Source organism: Vombatus ursinus, unplaced genomic scaffold, assembly GCF_900497805.2.
Source record: "Vombatus ursinus unplaced genomic scaffold, bare-nosed wombat genome assembly UNPS02014832.1, whole genome shotgun sequence".
In the NCBI taxonomy this organism is placed as follows: Eukaryota; Metazoa; Chordata; class Mammalia; order Diprotodontia; family Vombatidae; genus Vombatus; species Vombatus ursinus.
The window spans coordinates 58,802,433-58,814,498 of NW_020954610.1; the positions used below are offsets into that span (position 1 = coordinate 58,802,433).

The window sequence follows — 12,066 nt, forward strand, 5'->3', positions numbered from 1 at the left end:
AGGGAAAGATAAGGATGGGGAAAGAATGGATATAATTTAGAAATCAGTAACTAGAGGGGTTGTGGAATCTTCTATAGAAAAAAGTAAATATAGAATAACTTCCCTTTCTTTAATGACTTAAGTGTGAAACTTCCTAAAGGGAATGAGATGTATTAGCTAACCTTTAAAAGGCTCTTCCAGCTGTAACTCTAGAATCCAGTTCTTAGAAGAATTTGATACTTGCTCTGCCTGCTGAGTACCATGCTGTGGCTTCTGCAGCAGTGTCCATTAGTGATGGGATAGATTTGAGACCTTCATCCACAGAAATTTAGATACATTTCTACATATCTGGCCTTGAATTTAAAATTAGAAAATGCTTCCTTTAGTAACAGGGCTAATACGTGACTATTCCATGTGTCACTGTGGAATTTGGATTGTGTAATTAGACTCTAGAACTTTTCCAAAGTTTCTCCCTGTGTCCTACAGTGTGAGAAAGAATACTTGGGTGCTATTTTAATACAAGGCTAAGTTTATCAGGGTAGACAAGAGCTTTTATGAAACCTGAATTTCCATGAAGATGGCTACACAGAATGCTATGGCATTGGTAGGAACTGAGCTGTGGAAGACTGTGAAATCACATTTGGGCCACTCTCTTCACTCTGAAGAACTATATTATTAAGGACATATAGTAATGACCCAGTGAGTCAACTGAAGCAACAAGACCTTTGTTTGTGGGCATTGTGAATACTCAATTCAAATTAGAAATGAGATCAATCAATAATCAACAAGCATTTATTAAGCTCCTACTATATTCCAGATAATAGGTTCTGGAGAACAAAAGATGAAAATAAACATTTTCTAATAGCATTTATATTCTATAGGCGCCATTAATTAAGGAATCAAAGGGACTGTGGGAAGGAAACATTTCAGTGGGCTTCCCCAGTAGGCATATGCTAGGAAAGTATATTACTTCAAATTCTGGGCAATGTGGTGTTTTATTCCTAGAAAGTCATATATCTATTTGCCATATCTGTCTTTGCTCCTAAACTTTTGCCTCAAAATTTCCTGGCCTTCAATGACTAGGATTCACCTTTCCAGGGGTGTTATATTACAAGGAGTTAGGAAGAGGCACTTTGATTGTAAATTCCATGAGACAGGCACTATTTATTGAAATTGTTTTCCCCCGAGCATCTTGCACAGTTGTCTGCACATAAGAGATGCCTGATGTTGGTTAAATTAAAATAATTTAGTAATTTCTGGGGGCCAATAAGGGTGACCAGTTTTGCTAAACATAGTTAATACTGTTACTTTTATCCTTCTGCTAGCTCTGCTAATCCCAATTTTCAATTACACTGGTTTTGTCTAGCTTGTCTGCCTGTAGTTTCCCACTACTCTCCTGGTGAATTTATGTAATCTCAGGACCTAAGGGGATGCATTACCAAAAAAGCTATGTTTCATTTTCAGCAGGTATAGAATCATCCCTTTGAGTTGCTGCTTGCTTGTTTTGAGGCATTAACGAGCTTTGGTGATGGTTGGTGAATGTTCTGCAGAGTGATAAAGGAAGCCACCCAAGGCTGCAACTGCCACACCTGTTTTGTGCGAAGAACACCCATCTGGAGAGAAAGAATAATGTTAGGCTGCCCATCAGATATGCTTTTCATTGCTGCTCAGGGTTGCCACAGTTCCACCCTGATGTTATCACTTATTTGTTCAGCTTTAGGCATGGACCTTTAGCTCATGTGTTAATCCCATAAAATTATTTAGTAGAGTTATTAAACACCTCAAATGGTGTCACCCAGATTATTTTATTCCTTCTAACAATACCCCTAGGAAAATGTGAGTGAGCCATGACTGTTTCCCCATTTCACAGAAGTGAAGAGAAAGGACCTGACTCAGACACACAGAATGAAGGTTGCCTTGCTTCTCACTCCCTGTCCCTGTGTCCTTTCTTTTGTTGTCACCAAGTTAAATGAGCTTCTTTTTTTTAAAGATGCATGGTCTTGAAAGGTTCTGGATTTGATTCACTTTGTTAACCCCTTTGACCTTGCAGAAGAGTCCCAGAATCACTAGGCTGCCTTAAGGAAATAGCTGCCCTCACAACTAAATAAGGTCATTTCTCTCCAGCAGGTGGGGAGAATTAGTTCTTAATTGGTCATCAGTATTTGGCAGGTACTAGCACTGATAAAGAAAAATCCAAGGGCCTTGTGATGGCTTCCCCCTTGCTCAAACCTATAAAATTGTTTGAGTTTCCTTTCTTATCACCACTTGCAGGTGGAGATGTTGATGAGAAGTTAAATGACCAAAAGAGAGAAGGGAGCATGGAAGGGTTTGGCTAATCACTCCCGAGGTAACTGAGAGTAAAATGTACACTGACATGGTAGGAGAATACCCAGAAGAAGAGTGGATCTGTCTTGCTCTCTGCTTGCCCCTTAAACTTAGGGAGGAATTCTTCAGAAAAGAAAAATAAATAAACTAAATTCCACCTAAAATATGAAAAACAAGAAATTGCAGCAAGTCTTTCTGTCAACTCTGATATCACAACTGTTCTTTGCTACTAACCCACTTTTTCATTCTGTAGCCCCAAATTACCATCTTCTTTTAGTCTTCTGGACCACCTGACATGGGGGAAGGAAGCCAGGGCTCTTCCCTGGAAATGTTTTCTTTTTCCTGAAGAATGTAATCCAAATGTGCATTTTCAGAAGAGCAAATGCAATTTATGCCTATTAAATTGTCTTGTATTTCTGTTAGTAAAATATAGGGCATCTCTGCATAGGATAATGTGTGTGTAGGAAGAGGTGACTAAGTATAGTCCCAGGCTTTTCCCACTTGTCTTCTGGGCACTGGAAAGACATCCTGTTAGCTTTTGATGGTTTTACCTGAAAATCCTTTCTCTCTCCTCTTAACTCTTCTCAATGATTGTTGTTGGTCTTTACCAACTCTGGGTAATTGTTTTCTATTGTCATCTGGGGACAGAAAAAATAGAGAGGAACATCAGGTGAAATTCTTTAAACTGAGTTTTCACAGATGTCTCCTGCCATCCCCCACCCTCATTTCCAACAACCCTGTGCTGTTGTGGGAGACTTCTTGAACCTGAAGGGGCTGTGTTTGTGGTTTCTCTCACTCATGACTGTATATGCCAAGTGCTATATAAATATGAGTTATCATTATGTTTATTCCATCAATTCTAGAGTCCCTGCTACTTCTCTCATAAGATCTCTTTCTTGCAAACTTCTCTTAGATGCCCAAATCCTTTTTAGGACCCTGAAGGCAAATGATCTCAACTCAGAAACCCTGTTGTAAGGCCTTAAGCTCAGTTCTTTGCTTTCCTGCCAATGCTCTACACCCCTCCTCTCTTTTTATATTGTGTCTCTTCTGCTCCTTGGATGGAGACCATGAACACTAAGAGTAGTGACAGTACATTCCTAGCATTCAGTAAAAGTTCCCTCCATCGAATATTATCAGTGCTTGGGAAAATAGTTTTTCATCTTTGCAAAATCTCCAATGAGTTGCTAATGCATTTCTTCTGATGGGACATGGAAGATTGCATTTTCATCGTGTCTAACTGCTCAACTTCCCTGCCACCAAGGTAGTCAACTATACTCACAAGGCTTCCCAAAGCATCCCTCCTTAGGTTGCTGCCAGGTAAGAATAATCTGTAGCCATCTAGGCTTGTAGAAATCTGAGTATCCAGAAATTCCACAGAACATGACTGAGGAAAAGAAGATGAAATTAATTATCTTCTCAAATATCCTGGGTGCCTTTGGCAGTCTTCCCCACCTCTATTCCCATTGTTATGCCTGTTATATCCTCAGGGGTCAGCACAAACCTGAGCAGAGTTGAGTGTATTGAGCCACTAGAACTCTTGCCTGATAGAGAAGAGTAAAACTGCATCTTTGCTATAGAAACAGGGGGCACAACGTAGTTCAACTTTGAGGTTAGCATGACCTCAACAACTGAGAGCTTCAATGAATGTTGGATAAAGTCATAGGTTTTTTGGGAGATTAAAATTTTTTATGGGATTTGGGCTTCCAAACTAAAGAACAATTCCAGCTTATTTTATCCCTGACCCAAAGAGCAGGGACTGACATCAATCAGTCACTCAAGAGTTCAGACAGTCTGCATTTTAGGGGAAAGGGGAATTGTAGAAAAAGGAAGTCAGAACTGTCATCAGAAATGTGTGTGTGTGTGTGTGAGAGAGAGAGAGAGAGAGAGAGAGAGAGAGAGAAGGATTATATGTACTTATCTGGAGAATGGAAAGCAATTCATACTATTCTCCATGAAGAGATCTCGATCAAGAAATGGGTATCCAACTTCTTCAGTTTTCAAATTCAATGCCATCATATTAGCACAGAAAATATCCATGTAGTACTTGGATTGGAGGAACAGGCCATCTGAGCATCCTTTCTAGGGACCAGAACACCAGGGAGCATTGAATTTCGTTTTGATGGTAGGAAGGAGTAGCAATTGTTAAGAAAGAAATCTATGATTTTGAAATGGACCTCAGAAATTATCAGTGTATGTAAAATGAGGGCTTTTGCCAGGGTTCTTTCTGCATAAAGCCTTGCAACATGTGTAATTGGAACTCTTTCCTATAGTTCTTTCTAGGACTCACCCCGTTCGTTGTCTTCTGGAACAGCAGCTATAGCAGGCTCTGAGAGACCAGTAGTCCAAAGATCCAGATGCCATCTACGCACCTACTCATTTTGATTCTTATCAAATATTAATTTTGAGTCCTTCCTATGCCAAGGGAGTTCCTGAATTTTAAAAAGTGTTTTGAAATATTGAACTGCTCTTAGAAACAACTTCTTCCGCTTCCAATTTTGGATCAGAAGCATCTGACAGAGATTCAACTAGGCAAGGGATGCAAGTAAACATTTTTTTTACTTCTAGTCAAAAAAACATGCAGAGAATCTTTCTGACAAGTGAAGATACAAATAATTAGGAATTAGAGTACAATTTCAATCTGAAATCTGTAGGTGAGTAGTGAGTTAGAGCAATGTGCCTTGAAGACAGGGGGAAAAGCCATGGGCAACAGGCTATGTGCCAAAGAAAAACAGCCTTCTGGAGCAATCTTCTAGCCCACTAAATAGTTACTTACCATTTTGGCAAACAGGAAATAGAGGAGCTGGTGTGACAGTGTATAGCCGGTGCAGCCAGGCTTAGTCATGAGTTCCCTGCAGACATCAGTGACAGTGCAGGGCTGCAAGCCCTCCTTCCTAAGGAGCAAGCAGTCCCAGGTTGTTATTTGGATAAAACAATGAATGGAGGTCAGGAGAATTGTAGGCCTGGCCACACTGACACAGTTCCTTATTGCCTTTAGGAGAATTGGTCGAGCTTCAAAAGCATATAGAAATGGGAGAAGTGTCTGTGAGGAGTGTATGTATATTATCAGTGGGGCAGCTGGTGGTACTTTTCTATCAGGGAAGAAAGAAAAAGGGCAGTTAAACTCACTTGGTTCCTAGTAAGAGTGCCATGCATGAATCACTTAATTCTTCTGAAAAAAAATCTGAGTTGTCAAACTTGGAGTAGATCATGGAGGTGTTTATTTGACTCCATGAATGAGGGAGATTCCAAAACCCTGGCTGTAGAGTCTCTTGAAATTCTGTCAGAGTGAAATTGACCAGTATCACAGTAAGAGAAAGCAATTATAAACTCTGATAGCAGATTTCCATCCTACTGATGCACTGGACATACATAACCCATGCCCAAATTTCTTGTGCCTCACAAATGTATGGCTAGGGTCTTGCGACCTTCACCAACCACTTGAGAACTGGAGTTGAAATGATTCAGGAAATATATTCTCATCAACAGGAAAAGACCCCTACTGTCAGTCAGTCAAATAAATATTTGTTAAGTGTCATAAGCACTGGGGATACAAAGAAAGGTGAAAGACAGTCCTGGTCCTGGAGGAACTCACAATAAACCCCAAAGAAGAGCATTACTGATGGATCATACTTAATTTTCTCTAAAGAATGAACAAACAAGTGCTTCTAGTTTGGTTAGAAAGTGAGGGAGTCTTATAAGACCTAGCCACAATTAGAGTATCTATACAGAATGACATACAATGACATGTCATTTAAACATAAACTTCCACTGTGGCCCCATTTCTCCAGGTAGAGAGACCTGGAGGTGCCAGAGGGAGCTTTTTAGAGTCAGAAAGGACTGTGAAAGGAGACACTTTCTGCTAATTCCTCTCAGTTGAGTTCCTGTGTACTTTGTTAGGAGGCTGGATGGCAGTTTGTCTACCCAACCCCATAGGTTTGCCAGAATCATTCAAGCGAGGGAGATTAGATTAGTTTCCCTAGCAAATAAACCTCCTGACTTGCACAATATTTACCTTTGAAGTACATAGAGTCACTGAGCTTGAGGTAGATTGTGGCTCTGGTGATGAGGGGTAACAACTTCTTCACTATGTTCTCTACCCTCAGGCTCAAGGGCTTTAGGGCAGGCTCCTGGCCCCATTTCTCCAAGACACCTTTTAGTTGCACTGTGAAGGAATATGACAGCCCTGTGAATCAGATCTAGCCCCACTGGTGTGCTTTGGCTCTTCTTATTCAGAGAAATGTGTCTGAATTTTATTCCTGTGCATTATTTAGGCAGACGCCTGAACTCCCACTGTCATCTTTCTAGTTCTTTCTACCAACAACAAGGTATTACTCCCTACCCTTCTTTATGAGTGGAACTGGGATTGGAAGAACTGGGAAACTGGAAGCAAGGTAACTTCAGCCCTTAATTTTCTCTGCTATGACCCAAGGCAAATCTTTTTCTAAATTCTACCCATTTTCCTCAAGATTAAGTCCCCTTTTCTCTTCACTGAGGTGTTCTGGGAATGAATGAAGTCATTAAAGGGAATCATATGTATGAATTTTTGTAGTTTGTGGAGGATTAGATCTCTAGAAAGTTGCAGAATGATTCCCCAATTGATAAATGGTCAAAGGATATGAACAGACAGTTCTCAGATGAAGAAATTAAAGCCATCTATAGTCATATGAAAATATGCTCTAAATCACTATTGATTAGAGAAATGCAAATCAAAACAACTCTGAGGTATCACATCACACCTATCAGATTGGCCAACATGACAAAACAGGAAAATGATAAATGTTGGGGAAGATGTGGCAAAATTGGAACACTAATGCATTGTTGGTGGAGTTGTGAAATGATCCAACCATTTTGGAGAGCACTTTGGAACTATGCCCAAAGGGCTATAAAAATGTGCATACCCTTTGACCCAGCAATAGCACTTCTAGGGCTATATCCCAAAGAGATCATACAAATGGGAAAAGGACCCACATTTACAAAAATACTCATAGCAACTCTTTTTGTGGTGGCAAAGAATTGGAAATTGAGAGGATGCCCATCAGTTAGGGAATGGCTGAGCAAGTTGTGATATATGAATGGGATGGAATACTATTGTGCCATAAGAAATGATGAGCAGGCTGACTTCAGAAAAACCTGTAAAGACTATGATATGATGCTGAGTGAAGTGAGCAGAACCAAGAGAACATTATACACAATAACAGCCATGTTGTGTGATGACTAATATTGATAAACTTAACCCTTCCCAGCAATACAAGGATCTAAGACATCTCCAGAGGCCTTGTGATGGAAAATGCTATCCACATCCAAAGAAAGGACTTTGGAAGTTGAATTGCTATTTTTTTTCTCTTCTGTTGAGTTTTGTTTCCTCTTTCTGATGGTTCCTCCTATTGGTTTTAATTTTTACTTACAACATCACTAATGTGAAAATATGCTTAATATGAATATAAATGTATAGCCTATATCAAATTGTGCACAATCTTGGGTGGGAGGAAGGGGGAGAAAAATTTTAAACTCAAAAGCTTATGGAAGTGATTATTGATAAATCAAAATAAATTAATAAAAATAAATTTATAAAAAGAAAGTTGAAGAATGAAATGGCCATAGTAGAAGAGCTCAACTAAATTCTGCCTGAGGCTACATTAAAAAAAAATTCAAAGGGTCTAGGGCCCTTTGAATCCAAACTTCACAGAACAAATCCCCTTAATAAAAGGATTTGTTCTGTAAAATTGGACTCAGTCAAAAGGCCCCACCCAAGGCCACTTGTGGCTTCAAGGCCACAAGTTCCCCACCCCTCATCTAGAATAATAATTGTTGTGTGTCCCAGAGGAGTAGGGAAAACGGTGTTAGGTATTTTCCAGGGTTGCAATTTTTTTCTTTCTCCTCTTAGTCATTAACATGGTCAACAAAAACCCCTACTATCCTCCCACCTTTCTCAGTAAGAACTAGAGATGAGCACTTTCCCTTTCATCCTAGGGTCCCAATACTGGGGTCATTTTCTTGGTAATCTCTTAGGTTTGGGATAGTAGGTGAGAAGAGCCTGCTGGGGAAAAAAAATTCATTATACATAGTATGGCGCAAATCCAGACCACATGGACATAAGCAAATCTGCTTCAAACCCTAGCAACATCATCTCCTAGGATTTTCTGGCTCCACAAATTCCAGTTGCAGGAGGGCTGAGCAAGCAGCCAACATGGAATAGGATTAAGAAGGGCTCCCATTACCTCCAGTGAGAGGATTACTTTTGTAGGTAGAAGCCTAATGGAAACAATCCCAAACCAAGATCTTGAGACCCAGGCTGTTTGCTCCCTTAAGGATAGTTATTACCAGTCTAAGAGGTTACAACTGGTCCCACACCAGAGTGGAGTTTTCTCTCTGTTTGACTTGGCCTTTCTCCAGTATATTATCATGACTACTTTCCTCTTCCAAAGCTGAACAAACACTTCATCCGTTTTCCCAGAAACTCTCAATGTCTTTGGTTACAATACGTTATGAGCTGAGGTAAGAGTAGAAGAACAGTTTGTCCACAGATGATCCAGAGAACTAATAGAAATGTTTTTATTTAACTCTCTGTTAAACAAGAATATTATCTCCTACCTTGTTAGTATAATAAGAAAAGAAAATGAGCCAAAGAGACTGTTTGCTTTGCTTTGGGAAACTGGACTATAGCATTCTTTAGGGACCTATGCCTCCAAAATTTTTTATTCATTGTTTAACATAATTCTGTTTACTTCTAAAAACCCAAGAGGTACAAGGCAAGGGTATCCTCCAGGCAGTCAGAGGCCAAATGAGGAAAAAAAAAATCTGTACTCTTCCTAAATTACCAAAACATAAAGTTCAGCTTCAGCTAATATCCCATGCCTAATGTTAGCATATGAGTTGAAAAATCTTAAAACAATCTTCTTTGCTAGTCATCCTGTGGAAGAGAGGAAGTCACACTACCTTCTAGTACCCAGAATCCCACCACTCCATCCAGGTTAAGCTCCCTGAATCTCTTCTCCATGAATGATGTGGCTTTCTCCAGGGCAGGAAGGATCATCCTCCCTATGGCCACTTTGTTCTCTGAGAGGTCCTGCTGTTGGAGAGATAAGAGTGGCAACAGCAATGGCAGCAGCCGCAGCCCCAGTAGGTACATGTCTTAGTCCCCTACACTCAGCCAAATGTTCACAGCAGCTCCTGCACTAGGTGCCTCACATACTCTCCACCCTCTTTCCTCCTCCTTCTTCTCACTGGACAAAAGGAGTAACAAAGACGTTTACTATTAGAAACAAGCATATAAGTAAGTGCCCATAGAAAGGTCACTTTGCACTCTAGAGCTGCTGATTTGGCACTGGTCCTGAATAGTGGGTAAAGGTCTATGCAAAAGGTATGCTTTGCCCATAATTTGGAACCCCTGGGGGCCTCAGTGTGACTGGCTTAAGTGGTAGCTGGGGTTAGTGGCTCAAGAATACATTTTGACCAAATAGTTTGGAAATCTTAGGTACAGCATTTACTTTTTTTAATTTTTTAATTAATTAATTTTTAGTTTTCAACAATCACTTCCATAAGCTTTTGAGCTTTAAATTTTCTCCCTCTCTCTCCCCACCTCCCTCTCCAAGACAGCATGCAATCTGATATAGACTCTACATATTCATTCCTATTAAACATATTTTCATATTAGTCATATTGTAAAGAAGAATTAGAACCAATAAGAGGAACCACAAGAAAGAAGTAACAAAACAAAACAAAAGAAGAAAAAAGGGCAAATTGTATGCTTCAATCTGCATTCAAACTCTGTAGTTCTTTCTCTGGATGTGGATAGCATTTTCCATCATGAGACTTGGAGATGTCTTAGATCCTTGCATTACTGAAAAGAGCTAAGTCTATCAAAGTTAGTTATCACACACTGTGGCTGTTCCCATGTACAATGTTCTCCTGGTTTTGTTCACTTCGCTCAGCATCAGACCATACAAATCTTTACAGGTTTGTCTGAAGTCCATTTGCTCATCATTTCTTACAGCACAATAGTATTCTATTACATTCATATACCACAACTTGTTCAGTCATTCTCCAATTAATGGGTAATCCCTCAATTTCCAATTTTTTGCCACCACAGAAAGACCTGCTATAAATATTTTGGTATATGTGGGTCCTTTTCCCATTTGTATGATCTCTTCGAGATACAGCCCTAGAAGTGCTATTACTGGGTCAAAGGGTATGCACATTTTTATAGCCCTTCGGGCATAGTTTCAAATTGCTCTCCAAAATGGTTAGATCATTTCACAACTCCACTAACAATGCATTAGTGTTCCAATTTCCCCACATCTTCTACAACATTTATCATTTTCCTGTTTTGTCATGTTAGCCAATCTGATAGGTGTGATCTGGTTAGGTACAACATTTAGAGCAGAGAGTAGGAACAAAGGGCTCATTTTTCTTTCCAGTATTCAAGCTCTCTAAACTTTTCTGACTGGATGATTTCAAGGGTTGTTTCCAACTCTAAATCCTGTGTTCTTTCACACCTGTAGCCCCTAAATATACCTGCTCTTTGCCAAAGTGGTCTCATATACCACCATAAGTCGCAGTTATCAACTTTACAAGATGTCTCCCAAGTCTATACATAGTGTCTCTATCTAGATTCACAATGGAATCTCAGACTCAACTCAGAACCAAAATGTTAACTCCTCCTCTTCCCCCAGATACTAAATTTGCTTCTCCTCTAAACTTCCCTCTTTCTGTTGAGGGCACAATCATTCTCCCAGTCATCCAAGTCACAATTTTGGAGTCATCTCTGACCCTAGCTTCTCTTTCACCAACTATTTCCAATCAATTGTCAAATCATGTCATTTCTACCTTCAAGACATTTCTCAAATCCATCTCTGCTCTCGATTCATGTGGCCACTGCATCATACTTCAAGCTTTATTCAACTCTTGTAACATCTCCTAATTGGTCTTCCTACTTCCAAGTTCCCTTCTCTATCTTCCACATGACTATTAAAATAATTTTCCTAAGGCATCTGTCTGACTATATCACTCCTTAGCTCAAGAATTTTGTTTCATTTTGGCTGTAGAATAAAATACAAAGTACACAGCCTGGCATTCAGAATATTTCAAATTCTATCTCTAGCTTACCTTTCTTTAAAAAAAAAAAAAAAAAAGCTCTGCCCAATTAAAAAGCATTTATTTTTTTTCTCTTCCCCACCTCCTCCTCCAATTGAAAAACTAGATAAACAAAGCCCTTGCAACAAATACACATAGTTATGCAAAACAAATTCTCACATTGGCCATGTCTAAAAAACATGTCTCGGGGCAGCTAGGTGGTGCAGTGGATAGAGCTCTGGCCTTGAAGTCAGAAGGACATGAGTTCAAATCCAGTCTCAGACACATGACACTTACTAGCTGTGTGAGCCTGGGTAAGTCACTTAACCCCAATTGCCTCACCAAAAAGCAAATAAATAAATAATATGTCTCATTCTGCATCTTGAAGTCATTCCCTCTTTTAGGAGTGAAGCAGCATGGAATCACAGTTAGTCAACTCATTGATCCAGATTCTTACATCTTTCAAGATTTTCTTTACAATTTTGTTATTGTATAAATTGTTCTCCTGGTTCTTCTCACTTCATCATGTCGTACCAAACTTTCCAGGTTCCTTTGAAACCATTCCCCTTTTTTATAACACAACAGTATCTCATTATTCATATACCACAATTTGTTTAATCATTTCCCACATGGATGGGTACCCCTTTCATTTCCAACACTTTGCTTCAACCAAAAGAGCTGCTACAAAAC

General features: G+C 39.6%; 2 protein-coding genes across 3 annotated transcripts in view; one reads left to right on the forward strand and one right to left on the reverse strand.

The window, feature by feature from the left end:
- Nucleotides 1–12,066, forward strand: part of ALG1 (ALG1 chitobiosyldiphosphodolichol beta-mannosyltransferase) — a 40,215-nt gene that overhangs the window by 808 nt on the left and 27,341 nt on the right. The window contains exon 1 of one of the 2 annotated variants that reach the window (XM_027839279.1): nucleotides 6,499–6,695. The exons of the other annotated variant lie outside the window; for it this stretch is intronic. The gene's annotated coding sequence lies outside the window, so the exon portion shown is untranslated. Of the gene's footprint in view, nucleotides 1–6,498; nucleotides 6,696–12,066 lie in introns of those variants that run through there. 2 annotated transcript variants of the gene reach the window in all.
- LOC114025773 (UPF0764 protein C16orf89 homolog) lies at nucleotides 754–9,493 on the reverse strand. Its single transcript, XM_027839280.1, has 8 exons — nucleotides 9,241–9,493; nucleotides 6,317–6,466; nucleotides 5,431–5,581; nucleotides 5,078–5,195; nucleotides 4,248–4,383; nucleotides 3,584–3,688; nucleotides 2,856–2,942; nucleotides 754–1,592 (listed from the first exon to the last, which is right to left on the reverse strand). The coding sequence occupies exons 1-8, from the start codon at nucleotides 9,431–9,433 to the stop codon at nucleotides 1,492–1,494; spliced, it is 1,041 nt and encodes a 346-aa protein (XP_027695081.1). The 5' UTR covers nucleotides 9,434–9,493; the 3' UTR covers nucleotides 754–1,491.